Source organism: Oncorhynchus tshawytscha, linkage group LG29 (assembly GCF_018296145.1).
Source record: "Oncorhynchus tshawytscha isolate Ot180627B linkage group LG29, Otsh_v2.0, whole genome shotgun sequence".
NCBI lineage: Eukaryota > Metazoa > Chordata > Actinopteri > Salmoniformes > Salmonidae > Oncorhynchus > Oncorhynchus tshawytscha.
In genome coordinates this window covers 28914284-28932796 of record NC_056457.1, presented here as the reverse complement: position 1 = coordinate 28932796, position 18513 = coordinate 28914284, and the positions used below count along the sequence as shown (strand labels likewise).

Below are 18513 nucleotides of genomic sequence, written 5' to 3'. Positions count from 1 at the left end.
CAGAAATGTTCAGAAATCTTGTGCTCATAAATGTGCAGTGCCAAAGGACACCTCGACAGTCAATAAAGTTGACTTCATAGCTTTTATTGGTAAGGTTATCAGTACGACAGTACGGGTTGTGGAAAGCAGAAATGCCAGGTTGAAGGTTATTGTGGAGAAGAGATATTGGGGTGAACAGATGTTACTGTTGAAATGGTTATTGACATGCTGAACAATCCTACGGGTGGAGTGTTTCAGCATGATATAGATCAAGTTTAATGGGGTTGGGGAGGATGTGGTAGAAGTTAGGAATTTATTTGGTTTTGAATTGTATTTTCATGGTAGTACATAATAGGACAGATCATGGTTGATCGTAAATTCCAGCACAGTAGGTGGCGGCATGCACTTTTAACGTGTGTTTGCGGACCGCCATGACATCATAGAAGAAGAAAAATAAGTGACGTCATACTAACGCGACCCTGACCGGAAGTTTTGTACTAAAAGTGGAAACAGCCGCATCACAGGGACAATGGTAGCTATCGAATTACCAACATTTGTTGTTTAATTCATACATTAAATTTGTAAAATGTATAGTTGATAGATAGCTATGTTGTCTATACGAAATACCAATGAATCGTGGGGTTTTATTAATGTATTGCTTGCTGTGTTTGTAGAGACGTTTGGATTTTGATTAGTCACTCATGCCGGTGAACTAGCTAAAGTTAGCGCGTTATTAGCAGCGATGATGTCCAACGTTAGCTCTAGCTAGCTATTTGTGTTTGTTTGTGTCCGTTTGTTTTGGTTAATTCAACTAAACTAGCGCTAACAATCTTGCCTATCCTTTGCTTCGTGCCAGCTAGGTAGTTAAGTAGCACTTATCTCAGCTGTTTGGGATACACTGAAGTGTTAGCTAGTAGGTAACGTTAGTCATCATGCCTCTACTATAATGATAACTGGGTTGTTATTTTGTTCGTCTCCAGAATACTCGTGGACTACGATCACAGCTTAAGGACAGTGTACCGGTGACGGGCATGGGTCAACAGGTTGGGGCTTATGGCGTCCAGGACACACTCAGGAGCGGGTGAGAGAACTGTCTCTGCTGGACACTCATTCAACTCAAAGTATGTAACGTTAACTATATAACAGTTTGTGAGACATAACTGATAGTTGAACTCTCTCTCAGGTTCAGCAGTGTGAAAAATGAGCTGCTCCCCAGCCATGCGCTGGAGCTGTCAGAAAAGAATGTGAGTGACACAATACGCTGTTGTTCTGAGCTAAAGGCTAGGTATATGTTCTGGGAGTTAATACAAGTTCAGGTCTCATACAACTTTTCTCAAATAAAACACTAATGCTCCTTTAGCTCCAACATTGACTTTTGTACTCTCCCTTGCAGTTTCAGCTGAACCAGGACAAGATGAACTTCTCCAACCTCAGAAACATCCAGGGCCTCCACGCTCCCCTGAAACTGCAGATGGAGTACAGGGCAGCCAGACAGGTAGACACACATGTCTCTCTGATCTTCATTGAAAACAAAGAATAGTGTTGGTGAAAATGCAATAAGCAACTTTCCCACTTATCCCTTACCACTTTCCCTGTCCCTTCTCTCTCTCCCTTAGATCCAGCGCCTTCCGTTCCTGCAAAGCTCACACCTGGCCCTGGACACTCTCAAAGGGAACGATGAGAGCATCAGCTTTGAGGACATCCTCAACGGTAAGAGACACTGTATACAGATTAGACAACAGCAGAAAGAAGTTAAACTAATGTGAACTTAGCACTATTTTGTGTCCATCTCCCTGCAGACCCATCCCAAAGTGAGATGGTGGGTGAGCCCCACATCATGATGGAGTATAAGCTGGGCCTGATGTGAGAGCCGTCAGACCCCCGGATGTTTGTGTTTACCCTCTGTTCACTTCCTCATATGAGACAGCACTCAAGACTTTCGTATCGTTGGATTCCTTTGTTTCTAATAAATCCTATAACTCAACCATGTTGTTGATCTATTACAGGTGTGTGCTAGTGTTTTTGGTGTATGCTTGCCTGTTCACTGAATTTATAGAAATAAGCATAAGATGCATTGCAACTTTTAAGAAAAAACTCTTATGAATCTTATCCATCACGACAACACACGTCTGTCAGATGCCCCTGACTGTTGGTCCCCCCTTGTGGTACAAAAAAACACTGCACCAGGTCCTCGTGCTTCAGCACACACGCCACTTGTGGTCACGTCCAATCTACCACCCTCACCTCGTCCCCAACGACTGCCAGCATCCGGCCTGGCGGGGCAGAAAGCCATCCAGTTGCTAGGCTGCGTCCCCGTCTCCATAGTGAACACGTCTGCTGACATCCCACAGCATGACAGAGTCATGGGAATTGCAGTACGCGATGAGGTCACCAGTGGGGCTTAGTGAGATGTGGTTGATGGAGCTGCGGAAGCCGTAGAATGTCTAGGCGCGTGGCGGTCCGGGTATCCCACAAGGACAGTCTTCAGCCGAGGGGGTGGACAGGCTAGGGGAGGAACTACACTGTTGATAGAACCAGTGTGGCTGTGTAGCGGCACCTCTCACTCTGCAGGTCCCACACCTTTATAATATGGATAATCATGTCTACAAATATGATGGCACACATTACCTCAACACAGTCAGCATGTGTGTGCCAAGTTTGGTAGAAGAACAGGAAATATTTATTTCCTAACCAACCTTAACTGTGTCATCAAGGGAGCAGGAGGCCACAAAGTCTCCTCCAGAATGGAAGGAGCAGCCCCAAGCGGCTCTCTGGGGTCAGCACACAGCGGCCCTCAAAGGTCCCATATCTGGAACCTGGAGTCCCACCAGTGGCCCCTAGCTTAGCCCCGTCAGGGTGGAAGTTATCCCCAGAGAGCCGTCGCTGTGCCCTGGCCTGTTGAAATCAGCTCTCCTTCAGGAAGCCTCCAGAGCTGGTCGTCACCAGCTGAGGCAACCACTAGTTTGCTTGGGTGTAGAGCCAGGTAGCTGACAAGCAGGGTGTGGGCCAAGAGATGTTTTATTGTGAAAAAAGTAAACAGTAACTTTATCATACATTTAGTAGTTTGAGTTACTATTAGGGATATAAAATGCCTTGATACATAAAGGGTGAGCAGGGTATTCATCACATCTTACCTTGTGTCTTCAGCTTTCTAATATCTTCAGTCTTTTCTTCTCCTGGCCCACTCACCTGTACTGGAGACGGTGGAAATCTCTGGCTTTTTGGAGCTTGTCCCGCTGCTGAGGCTGTTTGTCTGTGTTTTTCATCTCGCTGTAATAAAATGGTTTTGAGTGTACACATCTGGAACTAGCCCCACATCCTCTGTGTTAAACAGACATTTGTGCACCATCTCATTCCACTCCGTTTGAAAGCAGTTCATCGTTTTGGACATGCCCATGCTGATAAGGAAGTTGGGTGGAAAGTCATTGACCACTTCGGGTGGGCCTTACCTGTTTTGCATGTTATTTTGGTATTAATACATGTCACATATCAATTTGCAAACAATGTAAAAAAATAAATAATAGTAATTGAGTTACTAAAGCCACATACAAACATGGTCTCTTTTTGCTTTCTTGAGTAAGGCAGCTCCAAAATGCAGGGGTTTCAGCCTGGCTTGTTATGTTATATCTACAGTAGCTTTGATTGGACTGATCATGTCAACATCATACTTTCAAAATCTTAGCTGGAGTCATCACCATGAATCAAGTTGACAATCTTCTGGCAAATCCTTTTTAATCCTTGTCATATGAAGATAAATAATGAAGAGAAATTATAGATAAAATGTATCGGTGCTCATCGGCCATTGGACATAAACATTACACAACAAGTTTCAAATTCAACAATGAGTGGTTTGGAAGGAATCGATGACAAGTGGCTAACTACAAGAATTGTAAAGAAATCACTAGCCTGCTATTCAGTGGAGGGGCTGTGTGGTCCAAAATCTGGGATTAAGTGTCTCTTTAACAAGTTTAAAATGGTAAACATTCAACATTGGCCATGCTGTCAATGAAGCATGATTTGTGCCACATACAAAACAATTGCTAACTCGTAACTGCGAAAACTTGATTTCAGTGAGTTCAAGACAACTGGCAATTCTGGAAAAAATGGAAAATATGTTTTGAACGGTCATCCATCTCGGAATTGTAAGTCGGGAACTTGGGCCTCTTTATTTGAGATTCGGCCTGAAGATCAATGACGTCAATATGATTCAACCTTGTTTTTTATCCCCAAGTTCACAGTTGTCTTGAAAGCACCATAAATCCAGAGAATGACAAACTTTGATGACAACATTTGCCCATGAAGGACTGCCAAGCCACCTTCCTGTTCAAGTGAGCACAGAACAACAACGTGAGTCCAAAAATGACGTGTATGCTGCTGCATAAATGATGTAATATGCCAGGGATATATTTATACATGTAGCCTATGACCTGTTTTAGAGAAATGTAATCATCACATTTTGTAAGAGCTTTCATTGTCCACTTATATGCACCCTTTATTTATCCTACAGTTCTGACTTGGTGTACAGGGAGAACACTAAGAACGGCACATGTTTGAATTCTGCTGCTGTACATTTCAAAAGTGCTAAACAAATAGTTATATTGACTATGTCCGTCCTAGCTCGCTCATGAATGTCTTCATCGAAATTACGGATTGTCTTATCTGCTTGTCATCCCCTTATGCCATAGTTTGTACATCTCAATTGTCAATAGAAACCACATTTGTTTAAGCAAGTCAGCCATATCAGCTATGTTTTTTTTTAAAGGCATTAAATTAGGGTGAATGAACTGTTTCACTGCCAGACAAGGCTCCACTGACGGAGGAAAACTCTGCTGCTGGAAGAGAACGCGATACTTTGTGTTAATCTAATCTCGTTGTCTGTCTCTACGGTCATTGGTCTCTACTCACAAACATGGCGGACTACCGCGAAGCGCCCTTGGCCACTCGGCCAAAAACGTTGGACCCAGCTGAATATTTCAACCTTTCGCTGGACCAGAGACGTGCCGAGGAGGAGAGGGCTGGTTTAAGGGCCCAGCTGAAGAGACAATATCAGATGCAGCTAAACAACCCGCACAGAAAAGAGCTTATTGTAAGTAGAGTGAGCTAACATGCTAACGCTAGCTAGCTTGCGAATGTCAGACCCACAGTTCACCCAGGGGTAATGCTATTGATGGTGTTTGCTAACGTTACTTTTGTTGATGTGACCTTGATGTTACTATTTCGGAATAAGTTTGCTATTTAAACTAGGGGGAACATGACTGTTTCTGAATTCAACCGTTTTTACCACGATAGTAGTTGACTGCAATAAGACTGGCACCCACTCTCAAAGAATGGCCATCATTATTGACATGCTGTTTTTTGTGCTTACAGGAAGACCCTGCCTTGACACGCTGGGTGTATGCACGCACCAACCCCTACAACCACTTCAGAGCCACCAAGAAGACGTCGCTGCTAGGTGGGCTCTTTGGAGTGGTTCCCCTCTTCGTCCTGTACTACGTTCTGAAGACAGACAGGGTATGGATGAGATGACACCAACCCTTATCCTACTTGTTCCCTGACATTAGGGGTCTGTTCCAAATACACCCTAGCCTTTATACCAGTGGTCAACAACCTTTTCTGAGCCAAGATCACTTTGAGTCAAAATACAAAATTAGATCTACCACTCAGGTTTTTTTTTTTAAACATGACTTAAACGTAAGCAACTCAATATTAGGAAAGTGTTCCTACCTATATTATGAAGGCAAACTTGTACAGGGCCACCAGACTGTGCCCACTAAGGTCATCCATTGAACAGACACATTTGCTGTCTAATGCAGAAGTGATTGGAGTATGAGCCCTCAGACAGAGACAGTAAATTCATCTTAGCTCATCGACATGGTGAAATCATTTTTGCATTATTGGAAGCAAATACACTTTGAAGCTTTGTCTAACTCCATAATAGTTTCAAGATTTCTGCCAAATATTTAAGTCAGGGAGAAGCCTAGCATGTGTTCTAAGTTCATATTCTACTCACCATTCTTTGTAACAGTATAACCTTAGACCGTCCCCTCACCCATACCCGGGCGCGAACCAGGGACCCTCTGCACACATCAACAACAGTCACCCACGAAGCATCGTTACCCATCGCTCCACAAAAGCCGCGGCTCTTGCAGAGCAAGGGGAACCTACTACTTCAAGGTCTCAGAGCAAGTGACGTCACCGATTGAAACGCTATTTAGCGCGCACCGCTAACTAAGCTAGCCGTTTCACATCCGTTACAATGGCACCACCATTGTTATTAAGAGCCTCTCTCTGACTCAGAGAGCTGTCACAGACCTGGGTACTGAGGCTCACACTGTGCTGTAATTTCTCTGCTATTTCTCCACTGCGAGGAAGAAAAACAACCCTGTATTTATTCATGAGACATTAGTTCATATTATAAACACGCCACCAAGAGGTTGCTTAGAGCAGGGCTTCCCAAACGCAGTCTTTTTGGTTTTAGCGAAGCACGACACAGCTGAGTCAAATAACTTATTATCAAGCTTTGATTATTTAAAAACAGCTGTGTAGTGCTAGGGGCAGAAATTAGTTTGGGAAACCCTGGCTTAGGTGACAATGCTTTCTCTCTGTTGCCATCGTAACCTCATTAACCCCCCCCCCCCTGCAGGACAAGAAGGAGGAACAGATCAAAGCTGGGACCTACGACCGCAAGTTCAAGCTCGCCTACTGAGTTTGCTCATTGCAGACCTCCATTGTAAAGTATTGTAGATTTAATGTCAGAGTGTGTATCTGTTATTGTTAACTGAATAAAATGTCCTTTTGTTGAAAAAGCTAAGCAAATGTCTGCCTGTCATTACAAACATACATGGGCTGTGAATGACATGAGCAGCAGAGTGGTGAAAACATGATAATACATCTTCCAGGGAATTTTTATTCATTCACTTTTGTCCAGTAACTTTTTATCAATGAACTGGTCAGTCAAACAAGCATACACCAATTACCCAAACACTATTAGGCTATGAGTGATAGAATGAATTGAGCCACGGTATAGTGGTATGAAGCTAAAGAGGTCCAGGATGTTGACTTTATGGGTCTTTGCTCCTTAAGTGATCTAGGGGAAGCAATGACTGTTCTGCTTCTCTACTCTACTGTTTGCTTGGTCTCCAGTTGGGGTCGAAGTGTTTGCGTAGCGGCTCCCAGCACTGGTAGTAACTCTTGTCCAGCCTCTGACACGTCTCCAGACCCCACTTAGTAACCGCCATGCTGAACGACGACTCAAACATGAAGGCCTGAGAGAGAGAGAGAGAGAGAGAGAGGGATGTTACTTGACGGCTCACTGATATTTACAGTTTTATAATTTCATCACGTGTGTGCGCTCCCATATGTTACCATGGTCCCATCGGCCACCCTCTCTGGTTTGAGGAGAGCGGTGCTGCTCTTCTCGAAGCAGTCTCTGTCAGGGCCATGAGGGGTCATCGTGCTGTGGAGAGTGCCCCCTCCTGGCTGGAAGCCCTCCTCCTTGGCCTCATAGTGGCCCTTGATCAGCCCCATGAACTCACTCATACAGTTCCCTGGAACACAGACAGGGGGAGCTCTAACACACACTACTACAAAATACATTACAGAGACACCAGGGACAGGTTAGGGTAGTCCCTAGATGGCTATGCCAGAAAAGGACAAAGTTCTCGGTAACATCAGAACTGAAGATGAGCGAGTGCTTGAGATAGTTGTTCTTAAAGTGTGTGTGTGTGGTCGTACTGTGGTAGTACGGGGGTCTGAAGGTGTGGTCGGCCACTCCCCAGCGTGGGGGGAAGATGACAAAGTCAGCCATGGCGACTCCTGGACGAGAGGACTTGGCCGTCAACACTGTGAAGATGGAAGGATCCTGGTGCACAGATGGAGGAGAGGAAGGGTTAGGGGCGTGTGTCTAGGCATGTTTGTGTGTGTGTGTGTGTGAGGTTCTCACCGCATGATCGAAGGCCACACAGTTGATGACCATGAAGTTGTCCAGGTTGTATTTGTATGGAGTGTAGTTTCCATGCCACGCTACCACATTGAAGGGAGAGAAACTCTGTAATCACACACACAAGAAGGAATAGAATAATCAAATGTATGGTAGGGGTGAGGCAGGCGTCAGCATCCCTACCGCACCTTGGACCTGGAGTTATAGCCATACCTCAAGTCAATTTTCATTTCTGGAAAGAGGGACCTTGATATTCAGAACTGAAAAACAGAAGTAGACCAGCATAAGGGAGAAAAAGAACCTGAGGATAAGGGCTGATTTGGAACGGTGGGCCTCCTCTCCTTCTCTACTATTCTTTTCATTCTCCCCATTCGCTGTGATCTTCAGCTCCAGGTATTTATGCAGTAATTGGTTTCACAATCAAACTTTCAGGGCCCTCGGCTCGGAGAGAGATGGGGTGGAGAGAGAGAGACACGAAGACGGTGTAGAGATATTTCTTCATCTTGATTGTTAAAACCACAGCAATTTTATGTAGCAGTTCTGATAATGTCACTGTGAAAGAGACATTCAATGGTAGTTCTAAAATCAATATTATTCATTACAGCTCAAGCCGTCTTCAGGACTGACCCATGTACCCTCTCAAACGTGCGCAAGCACACACGCACTCTCCCACAGACATACACCATAAATGAAATACTAACACACTCGTATGCAGTACAAACACACAGTCACCATGCACCCAGGGGGTTGGAGTACCAAGGCAGGTAATCTCTTGGGCATTACAGTTCCTGTGATAACTCTGCCAGACTCGATTAAAAACGGTGAGAGAGAAATAAAAACAAACATATTGGCCCAGTCAAGCAAATAATAAGTTAATTTGAGCAATTTGATCTCTCTGCAGGGGGACCAAACAGCAGGACGAGACAGAGACGGAACCTGCCCCCCACTTACACACACACACACACGGTGGGGGAGAGAGAAAGTACAAGCCCCGACACTCAGTCTCAACCCAGAGATGACTAAGAGAAAGAGAGGTGGATGTAGAGAGGTTAATGAAAGAAAGAGGGGACTGGTGTATATCCCCATGCATCCACATGGCATTCGGAAAGTATTCAGATCTCATCACTTTTTACACATCTTGTTATTGTTACAGCCTTTTTCTAAAATTGATAAAAATTTATGTTTTTCCTCATCAATCTACACATAATAGGCCCTGCCCCGCCCCCCTTTCGGAAAAGCTGACCACGACTCCATTTTGTTGATCCCTGCCTACAGACAGAAACTAAAACAAGAAGCTCCCATGCTGAGGTCTGTCCAACGCTGGTCCGACCAAGCTGACTCCACACTCCAAGACTGCTTCCATCACGTGGACTGGGAGATGTTTCGTATTGCGTCAGACAACAACATTGACGAATACGCTGATACGGTGTGCGAGTTCATTAGAACGTGCGTTGAAGATGTCGTTCCCATAGCAACGATTAAAACATTCTAACCAGAAACCGTGGATTGATGGCAGCATTCGTGTGAAACTGAAGGCACGAACCACTGCTTTTAATCAGGGCAAGGTGTCTGGTAACATGACTGAATACAAACAGTGCAGCTATTCCCTCCGCAAGGCTATCAAACAAGCTAAGCGCCAGTACAGAGACAAAGTAGAATCTCAATTCAACGGCTCAGACACAAGAGGTATGTGGCAGGGTCTACAGTCAATCACGGACTACAGGAAGAAACCCAGCCCAGTCACGGACCAGGATGTCTTGCTCCCAGGCAGACTAAATAACTTTTTGCCCGCTTTGAGGACAATACAGTGCCACTGACACGGCCTGCAACGGAAACATGCGGTCTCTCCTTCACTGCAGCCGAAGTGAGTAAGACATTTAAACGTGTTAACCCTCGCAAGGCTGCAGGCCCAGACGGCATCCCCAGCCGCGCCCTCAGAGCATGCGCAGACCAGCTGGCCGGTGTGTTTACGGACATATTCAATCAATCCCTATACCAGTCTGCTGTTCCCACATGCTTCAAGAGGGCCACCATTGTTCCTGTTCCCAAGAAAGCTAAGGTAACTGAGCTAAACGACTACCGCCCGTAGCACTCACATCCGTCATCATGAAGTGCTTTGAGAGACTAGTCAAGGACCATATCACCTCCACCCTACCTGACACCCTTGACCCACTCCAATTTGCTTACCGCCCAAATAGGTCCACAGACGATGCAATCTCAACCACACTGCACACTGCCCTAACCCATCTGGACAAGAGGAATACCTATGTGAGAATGCTGTTCATCGACTACAGCTCGGCATTCAACACCATAGTACCCTCCAAGCTCGTCATCAAGCTCGAGACCCTGGGTCTCGACCCCGCCCTGTGCAACTGGGTACTGGACTTCCTGACGGGCCGCCCCCAGGTGGTGAGGGTAGGCAACAACATCTCCTCCCCGCTGATCCTCAACACTGGGGCCCCACAAGGGTGCGTTCTGAGCCCTCTCCTGTACTCCCTGTTCACCCACGACTGCGTGGCCATGCACGCCTCCAACTCAATCATCAAGTTTGCGGACGACACAACAGTGGTAGGCTTGATTACCAACAACGACGAGACGGCCTACAGGGAGGAGGTGAGGGCCCTCGGAGTGTGGTGTCAGGAAAATAACCTCACACTCAACGTCAACAAAACTAAGGAGATGATTGTGGACTTCAGGAAACAGCAGAGGGAACACCCCCATCCACATCGATGGAACAGTAGTGGAGAGGGTAGCAAGTTTTAAGTTCCTCGGCATACACATCACAGACAAACTGAATTGGTCCACTCACACAGACAGCATAGTGAGGAAGGCACAGCAGCGCCTCTTCAACCTCAGGAGGCTGAAGAAATTTGGCTTGTCACCAAAAGCACTCACAAACTTCTACAGATGCACAATCGAGAGCATCCTGGCGGGCTGTATCACCGCCTGGTATGGCAACTGCACCGCCCTCAACCGTAAGGCTCTCCAGAGGGTAGTGAGGTCTGCACAACGCATCACCGGGGGCAAACTACCTGTCCTCCAGGACACCTACACCACCCGATGCTACAGGAAGGCCATAAAGATCATCAAGGACATCAACCACCCGAGCCACTGCCTGTTCACCCCGCTGTCATCCAGAAGGCGAGGTCAGTACAGGTGCATCAAAGCTGGGACCGAGAGACTGAAAAACAGCTTCTATCTCAAGGCCATCAGACTGTTAAACAGCCACCACTAACATTGAGTGGCTACTGCCAACACACTGTCAATGACACTGACTCTACTCCAGCCACTTTAATCATGGGAATTGATGGGAAATGATGTAAATATATCACTAGCCACTTTAAACAATGCTACCTTATATAATGTTACTTACCCTACATTGTTCATCTCATATGCATACGTTGATACTGTACTCTATATCATCGACTGCATCCTTATGTAATACATGTATCACTAGCCACTTTAACTATGCCACTTGGTTTACATACTTATCTCATATGTATATACTGTACTCGATATCATCTACTGTATCTTGCCTATGCTGCTCTGTACCATCACTCATTCATATATCCTTATGTACATATTCTTTATCCCCTTACACGGTGTATGACAGTAGTTTTTTTTGGAATTGTTAGTTAGATTACTTGCTCGTTATTACTGCATTGTCGGAACTAGAAGCACAAGCATTTCGCTACACTCGCATTAACATCTGCTAACCATGTGTATGTGACAAATACAATTTGATTTGATTTGATTTGATAATACCCCATAATGAGAAAGCAAAAACTGTTTTTTAGAAATATTTGCAAATGTATTAAAATTTAAAAAAACACCTCATTTACATAAGAGTTCGGACCCTTTTCCTAGAGACTCGAAATTGAACTCAGGTGCATCCTGTTTACACTGATCATCCTTGAGATGTTTCTACAACTTGACTGGAGTCCACCTGTGAAACAGCATGCTTGGAGTTTGCCAAAAGGCACCTAAAGGACTCGCAGATCATGAGAAACAAGATTCTCTGATCTGATGAAACCAAGATTGAACTCTTTGGCCTGAATACCTAGCATCACGTCTGCAGGAAGCCTGCCACCATCCCTACGGTGAAGCATGGTGGTGGCAGCATCATGCTGTGGGGATGATTTTCAGCGGCAGGGACTGGGAGACGAGTCAGGATCGAGGGAAATATCAACAGAGCAAAGTACAGAGAAATCATTGATGAAAACCTACTCCAGAGCACTCTGGACCTCAGATTGGGGTGAAGGTTCACCTTCCAACAGGACAAATGACCTTAAGCACACAGCCAAGACAACATAGGAGTGGCTTCAGGACAAGTCTCTGAATGTCCTTGAGTGGCCCAGCCAGAGCCAGGACGAACATCTCTGGAGAGACCTGAAAGTAGCTGTGCAGCGATGCTCCCTAACCAACCTGACAGACCTTGAGAGAATCTGCAGAGAAGAATGGGAGAAAATACCCAAATAAAGGTGAGCTTGTAGCATCAGACCCAAGAAGACTTGAGGATGTGATCGCTGCCAAAGGTGCTTCAATAAAGTAGGGTCTGAATATTTATGTAAATTAGATTTGTTTTTTTATTTGTAATACATATGCAAACATTTCTAAAAACCTGTTTTTGCTTTGTCATTAAGGGTTATTGTGTGTAGATTGATAAAAATCATTTTTTAAATCCATTTTAGAATAAGGCTGTAAGTTAACAAAATGTGGAAAAGGTGAAAGGGTCTGAATACTTCCTGAATACACTGTATCCCCTCTTACGCAGGTGTTTCCACGGTTACCTCCCTCCCTAACACACACAAACACACGCAGACACACCCTCCGTCCTCCCCTTCCCTGTCTTTAAAATCCCCTCCTGTCAGACAAAATGAGTCGATCCAATTACCTGCTCGACAGGATGCTTTCAGAGCGGGGTGGGAAATCATTCCACGGTAAAATATGCTGAAATTAATTCTTAACTCGAGCAAGGTTTTCTCCCCTTCTGAAAAGACAGGTAGGTATCTGGCGGGAACTCCAGGACGCGTTAATCATAATTGGTTAAGGCTGGTAAGTGAGCCGAGACGGGAGCCTGCTGATCAGAACTGTCAGGCATTTTATATTAAATAATCGGGGAGGGTAGTTCGATGTTAACATGCAGCTATTCTCGGAGTTGGGACGGCTAGATAGCTAATCGCCAACATTAGTGGTGTCCCATGTATATTTTACAAGCTACTATCATGAATTATAGTGCTGTGTATTGTAATGTCTGTGACAGAACATGTATATATGAACCCAAAGACACACGTGTACTCATGTCGCGCACAGGTACACACCTGTTGGCTGGAGAACAGTTTGCCCTGATACTTGTTGATGACGGTGTAGCCTGTGGCCACCTCACGGTCCTCATACCACGCTACCGGAGTCAGGAAGTCCCTGGGATTGGCCAGTCCGTTGGCCCCTAGGAAGATGATAGGTTCACAAATGTTATAGCGTTGAAAGGTGGGAGGGTCAAGGTGTCACGTTGAGGAGGAATGGTGTCACACGCACCTATGGGTCCCAGGTCGGGAAGCTCAAAGTGGGCTCCGTACACCTCCAACACGTATCCTCTGGTCTCCCCGAACACATTCACACTGAAACGCATTCCTTGCTGCAGCACACAAGGGACATACAGATATATGCGAGGGGACAGGTGAAGGTTGACAGTTACAGGTTGCAGGTGAAGGTTGACAGTTGCAGGTTGACAGTTGCAGGTGCGGGTTGGCAGTTACAGGTGAGGGTTGCAGGTGAAGGTTGACAGTTGTAGGTGAGGGTTGGCAGTTACAGGTGAAGGTTGACAGTTGTAGGTTGACAGTTACAAGTGAGGGTTGGCAGTTACAGGTGAAGATTGAAAGTTACAGGTGAGGGTTGGCAGTTACAGGTGAAGATTGAAAGTTACAGGTGAGGGTTGGCAGTTACAGGTGAAGATTGAAAGTTACAGGTGAAGATTGAAAGTTACAGGTTGACAGTTCAGGTGAAGTTTGACAGTGGCAGGTTGACAGTTCAGGTGAAGTTTGACAGTGGCAGGTTGAAAGTTGACAGTTACAGGTTGACAGTTACAGGTGCATGTTGGCAGTTACAGGTTGACAGTGATTATCACAGGGTGAAGGTTGACAGTGAGCGGGATTCATGTGAAGCATGGTTTTGTTGTTGAGAGCCGTCAAGATCGACAGGCTTAAGTTCTCTGGTGCTGCCGTCTCACCTGGATGACACAGATCTCGTTGGGTTCCACCATCATCTTCCCAAACTCTGTCGTGATCAGAATCTCCCCCTGCTGGGGCACTGAGAGAGAGAATGGGGGTACTTACTTATTGCTTATTAACTTAACATGTGTACCTTTACTAAAGAAACTGCATATTTGACTGACCAATGAGGAAATCTCCATCTGAATTGTTGAAACACCTGAAAAGCAGAGACCACATAAAATTGTTGACATGGGGCTCAGAGTTGTAAAGCTCAATTATGGGAGAGATGATCACCACACACCACACACCTGTCAACCATGGAGGTGTTGCAGGTGAACATGTGGATGCCGATCCCATTGCGGGACTTGGTGTCTCCTGCTCCACATAGGGTGTGCAGACCCTATGATTGACAGATGGGAGAACCAATCAGACCCAGGACAGATGACAAGCTATTCAGCAGAAACAGCTATTTTCTACCAGGTAAAACCAGAGGACTGAGTGAAGGAGGGATTATGTTTTACCGTCACAAAGTCCACTTTCTTCTCTGAGGATTTGGGGATGGTGAACGGCATCCAACGGAGCTACGAAAAGGAAATATTTTAAAATGTTGAGACTTAATTTCCCGTTTATCTTCTCTCTCTCTCTCTCTCTCTCTCTTTCCCTCTGTACCTGGTTAGGGTCAGGTTCCACTTCGTCCCAGTTCTCTGTTAGGTTCCCACAGTGCATTGCGGTGTAGGGCTTGTGGCGGACGGACGGCAGGATACGGTACAACCAGCTGTAGAATCGAGGAAAGAAAGTTAGCAAAGATAGTGTGTTCGTCTGTGTGCTCGTCTGTGTGCATGTCTATGAATAAGTGCATAAAATTGCTTTGCTATACACATATTCTGAGGACCATTGAAAGGAGGATACATTCCTGCCAATCACTATTAAATGACTGGATACCTCCTCTTATTGGTTGGCCGTGGGCAGGTGAAGGCGGAGCCAGAGAGTTGTTCAGCATAGAGGCCATAGGGACACACCTGAGGGTTGTTCTGGAGAGACACAACAGAGCTGGGTTCAACATCCCAGAGGGGGTAACGGAGGTGTAAGGGGTGTTTGCAGGGGCAACGGAACCTAAAATGTAGGCTATACAGGTGTGTTTTAAGGGGTGGTGTTGTATAACAGGTGAGGTGTAGTGTGGGATGTTACCTGTCCCTCAGGTAAGGACCCTGGGCAGCGAGGGTCTTCAGAGGAGAACTCATTCCCAAACCCACTCAGGTACTGGAGGAGATTGAGAGAGAGATGCTACAGTTGACAGTGACACTTTACATCTGCCTTCAGTATTACATTATATTATGACATCATCATGTCTATGTTGTTGAGTCCTTATACACTGTACAAAAATATAAATGCAACAATTTAAAAGATTTTACTGAGTTACAGTTCATATAAGGAAATCAGTCAATTGAAATAAAATAATTAGACCCTAATCTATGGATCGCACATCTGGGAATACAGATATGCATCTGTTGTTCACAGATACCTTTAAAAAAAAAGTAGGGGAGTGGCTCAGAAAACCAGTCAGTATCTGGTGTGACCACCATTTGCCTCATGCAGCACGACACATCTCCTTCGCATAGAGTTGATCAGGCTGTTGATTGTGGCCTGTTGAATGTTGTCCCACTCTTCAATGGCTGTGTGAAGTTCCTGGATATTGGCAGGAACTGGAGCACGCTGTCATACCTGTCGATCCAGAGCATCCCAAACATGCTCAATGGGTGACATGTCTGGTGAGTATGCAGGCCATGGAAGAACTGGGACATTTTCAGCTTCCAGGAATTGTGTACAGATCCTAGCGACATGGGGCCGTGCATTATCATGCTGAAACATGAGGTGATGGCGGTGAATTAATGGCACGACAATGGGCCTCGTCACGGTATTTCGTCATGGTATCTGTGCATTCAAATTGATTAAATGCAATTGTGTTTGTTTTCTGTAGCTAATGCCTGCCCATATTATAACCACACCGCCACCATGAGGCAATCTGTTCACAAAATTGACATAAGCAAACCGCTCGCCCACACGAAGCCATACATGCCGTCGACCATCTGCCCGGTACATTTGAAACCGGGATTCATCCATGAAGAGCTCACTTCTCCAGCGTGCCAGTGGCCATCGAAGGTGAACATTTTCCCACTGAAATGGATTACAACGCTGAACTGCAGTCAGGTCAAGACCCTGGTGAGGACGACGAGCATGCAGATGAGCTTCCCTGAGATGGTTTCTGACAGTTTGGGCAGAAATTCTTCGGTTGTGCAAACCCAGACTCATCAGCTGTCTGTGCAGCTGGTCTCAGATGATCCCGCAAGTGAAAAAGATGGATGGGATGGAGGTCTTGCGCTGGCGTGGTTACACGTAGTCTGCCGATGTGAGGCCGGTTGGACGTACTGACAAATTCTCTAAAACGATGTTGGAGGTGGCTTATGGTAGAGAAATGAACATTACATTCTCTGGCAACTGCTCTGGTGGACATTCCTGCAGTCAGCATGCCAATTGCACGCTCCCTCAAAACTTGACACATCTGTGGCATTGTGTTGCGTGACAAAACTGCACATTATAAAGTGGCCTTTTATTGTCCCCAGCACAAAGTGCACCTGTGTAATGATCCTGCTGTTTAATCAGCATATTGATATGCCACACCTGTCAGGTGAATGGATTATCTTGGTGAATGGATTATCTTGGCGAATGAGAAATGCTCACTAACAGATCCAAACAAATTTGTGCACAGAATTTGAGAGAAATAAGCTTTTTGTACTTATGGGAATTATATAGGATCTTGTATTTCAGCTCATGAAACATGGGACCAATATTTTACCTAACATGTAGCTTTTATGCTCAGAGTAGTTGTGTCATCTGTTTGCATATGTAACGATTGTGAAATGGCTAGCTAGCTAGTTAGCGGTGTTCGCGCTAAATAGCGATTCAATCGGTGACGTCACTTGCTCTGAGACCTTGAAGTAGTAGTTCCCCTTGCTCTGCAATGGCCGCGGCTTTTGTGGAGGGATGGGTAACGATGCTTCGTGGGTGACTGTTACTAATGTGTGCCGAGGGTATGGGCGAGGGGACGGTCTAAAGTTATACTGTTACACATACTTGGCACACAATGCAAACCTACGTGACTTTTCTGATGTAGCCATGCAACGCCACAAAAGCACGACCCCGTTTTCTCTCTTTCTCCTCTCACAGTAGCCTACGCTTGGAACTTGGCGCACGCACCAAAAAAATTGTGCTGAGTCATCGCGGGTCTGCAAAAGCGCAAGCGTCTTTTTGCAGTTATGCGCGCACTCACGTGATTACATTCCTTGCATTGTAGTTTACTTGGTGTGGAAGAATGATGCCCAAATTCTCAATAAATGACAGTGGCGGAATGAAACATGAGTGGCACAATGGCTGTCAACTGATTACAGTGTTAACCGTGTTACCTCAGAACTCTGCGTTCCACAAGCCGCTAGGGAGCATCTGGGCAGCTGCTAAACGCAGCGCGCTGATTGGACATAAGGGAACGCCCCTTCAGCCCACCGCCTGACCGTGGCAGTATGCTCCAGATTTATAAAACACAGTTTAGTCTTGCATTGCATATCATGAGATTTCGGACATTTGTTGATGCGATTGAAAGTTTATTTTTTAACTATATATATGCTTATCGTTCCCATATGTCAGCATTTCTTATTTTAAATCGAAGAACAATTTATGAGAAATAACAGCCCTCTGCAAAAAAATAACCTGAATTTAGGTTCATCATAAATGGAGGTAATATTTACGGAAGTTGTTCCTCCTTAGTCCTTACCTTAAGCTCAGACATTGTGCTTCCTGATGAAACTGTCCTCCTGAAGAAAATACGTGTTTGAAGTCCAACACGCTGGTTAAAACGTAACTATTTCTCTCCAGTACCTCAGTATACGATATCTAACCAATACGCCAAACAACCCCCACGTCCCGAGATGGAGAGAGTGAAAAAAAGAGGAGAGGAGGGCTGGATTTATGCTTTTTCTCAATGTGGTTTTAATTAAAACCAGACCGTTCCGTGACGCATGGGGAGTTCTCTCTGGTAGAAAGGGGTGGATATGCATAGAAAAACAGAGACAGGGGTGGAGAGGCTGAGAAAACAAGGACCAAAGTCACAGGGAAAGCAAATACAACCCCAAACCACCTTTTAGATCCAACATGCTTCCAATGGCCATGAGACGTGTAGTTTTCGTTCCATCCACATCCGGGCTATGGATGCACTGACTGCGCTGATGGTGATGCATGTAGAAATATAATGAATTATATGGTGATGCACAACAGTGCACTGAAATTATAGAGATCTTATTCAATTACCATTCTACTTCCTAATGCTATGACTAA

The 18513-nt window shown here is 45.4% G+C and overlaps 3 protein-coding genes across 3 annotated transcripts; 2 read left to right on the top strand and 1 right to left on the bottom strand.

Moving 5' to 3' along the window:
* Positions 1-414: 414 nt before the first annotated feature.
* LOC112227643 (proteasome maturation protein) lies at positions 415-1982 on the top strand. The gene is made up of 6 exons (XM_024392442.1): positions 415-511; positions 960-1060; positions 1163-1223; positions 1373-1474; positions 1596-1689; positions 1779-1982. Exons 1-6 carry the CDS (start codon positions 509-511, stop codon positions 1844-1846), a joined length of 429 nt encoding a protein of 142 aa, XP_024248210.1. The 5' UTR covers positions 415-508; the 3' UTR covers positions 1847-1982.
* A 2874-nt stretch (positions 1983-4856) lies between these two features.
* On the top strand, positions 4857-6790 carry LOC112227645 (NADH dehydrogenase [ubiquinone] 1 beta subcomplex subunit 4). The gene is made up of 3 exons (XM_024392444.2): positions 4857-5065; positions 5347-5490; positions 6623-6790. The coding sequence occupies exons 1-3, from the start codon at positions 4889-4891 to the stop codon at positions 6683-6685; spliced, it is 384 nt and encodes a 127-aa protein (XP_024248212.1). The 5' UTR covers positions 4857-4888; the 3' UTR covers positions 6686-6790.
* A 76-nt stretch (positions 6791-6866) lies between these two features.
* LOC112227644 (homogentisate 1,2-dioxygenase) lies at positions 6867-18233 on the bottom strand. Its single transcript, XM_024392443.2, has 14 exons — positions 17954-18233; positions 15316-15387; positions 15070-15158; positions 14797-14902; positions 14649-14708; positions 14436-14527; positions 14310-14344; positions 14145-14224; positions 13454-13553; positions 13240-13364; positions 7922-8026; positions 7714-7840; positions 7345-7526; positions 6867-7244 (listed from the first exon to the last, which is right to left on the bottom strand). The coding sequence occupies exons 1-14, from the start codon at positions 17966-17968 to the stop codon at positions 7101-7103; spliced, it is 1332 nt and encodes a 443-aa protein (XP_024248211.1). The 5' UTR covers positions 17969-18233; the 3' UTR covers positions 6867-7100.
* Positions 18234-18513: the final 280 nt, after the last annotated feature.

Bases quoted from the DNA above. Each gene is read 5' to 3' on its own strand.
- LOC112227643 (XM_024392442.1), top strand. The intron at 1,061-1,162 runs GTGAGAGAACTG...ACTCTCTCTCAG, and splicing joins CAGGACACACTCAGGAGCGG to GTTCAGCAGTGTGAAAAATG. The intron at 1,224-1,372 runs GTGAGTGACACA...TCTCCCTTGCAG, and splicing joins TGGAGCTGTCAGAAAAGAAT to TTTCAGCTGAACCAGGACAA.
- LOC112227645 (XM_024392444.2), top strand. From the start codon at position 4,889: ATGGCGGACTACCGCGAAGCGCCCTTGGCCACTCGGCCAAAAACGTTG. The intron at 5,066-5,346 runs GTAAGTAGAGTG...TTGTGCTTACAG, and splicing joins CGCACAGAAAAGAGCTTATT to GAAGACCCTGCCTTGACACG. The intron at 5,491-6,622 runs GTATGGATGAGA...CCCCCCCTGCAG, and splicing joins ACGTTCTGAAGACAGACAGG to GACAAGAAGGAGGAACAGAT.
- LOC112227644 (XM_024392443.2), bottom strand. The intron at 15,159-15,315 runs GTAACATCCCAC...GTGTCTCTCCAG, and splicing joins GGTCCTTACCTGAGGGACAG to AACAACCCTCAGGTGTGTCC. The intron at 7,245-7,344 runs GTAACATATGGG...TCTCTCTCTCAG, and splicing joins GGGTGGCCGATGGGACCATG to GCCTTCATGTTTGAGTCGTC.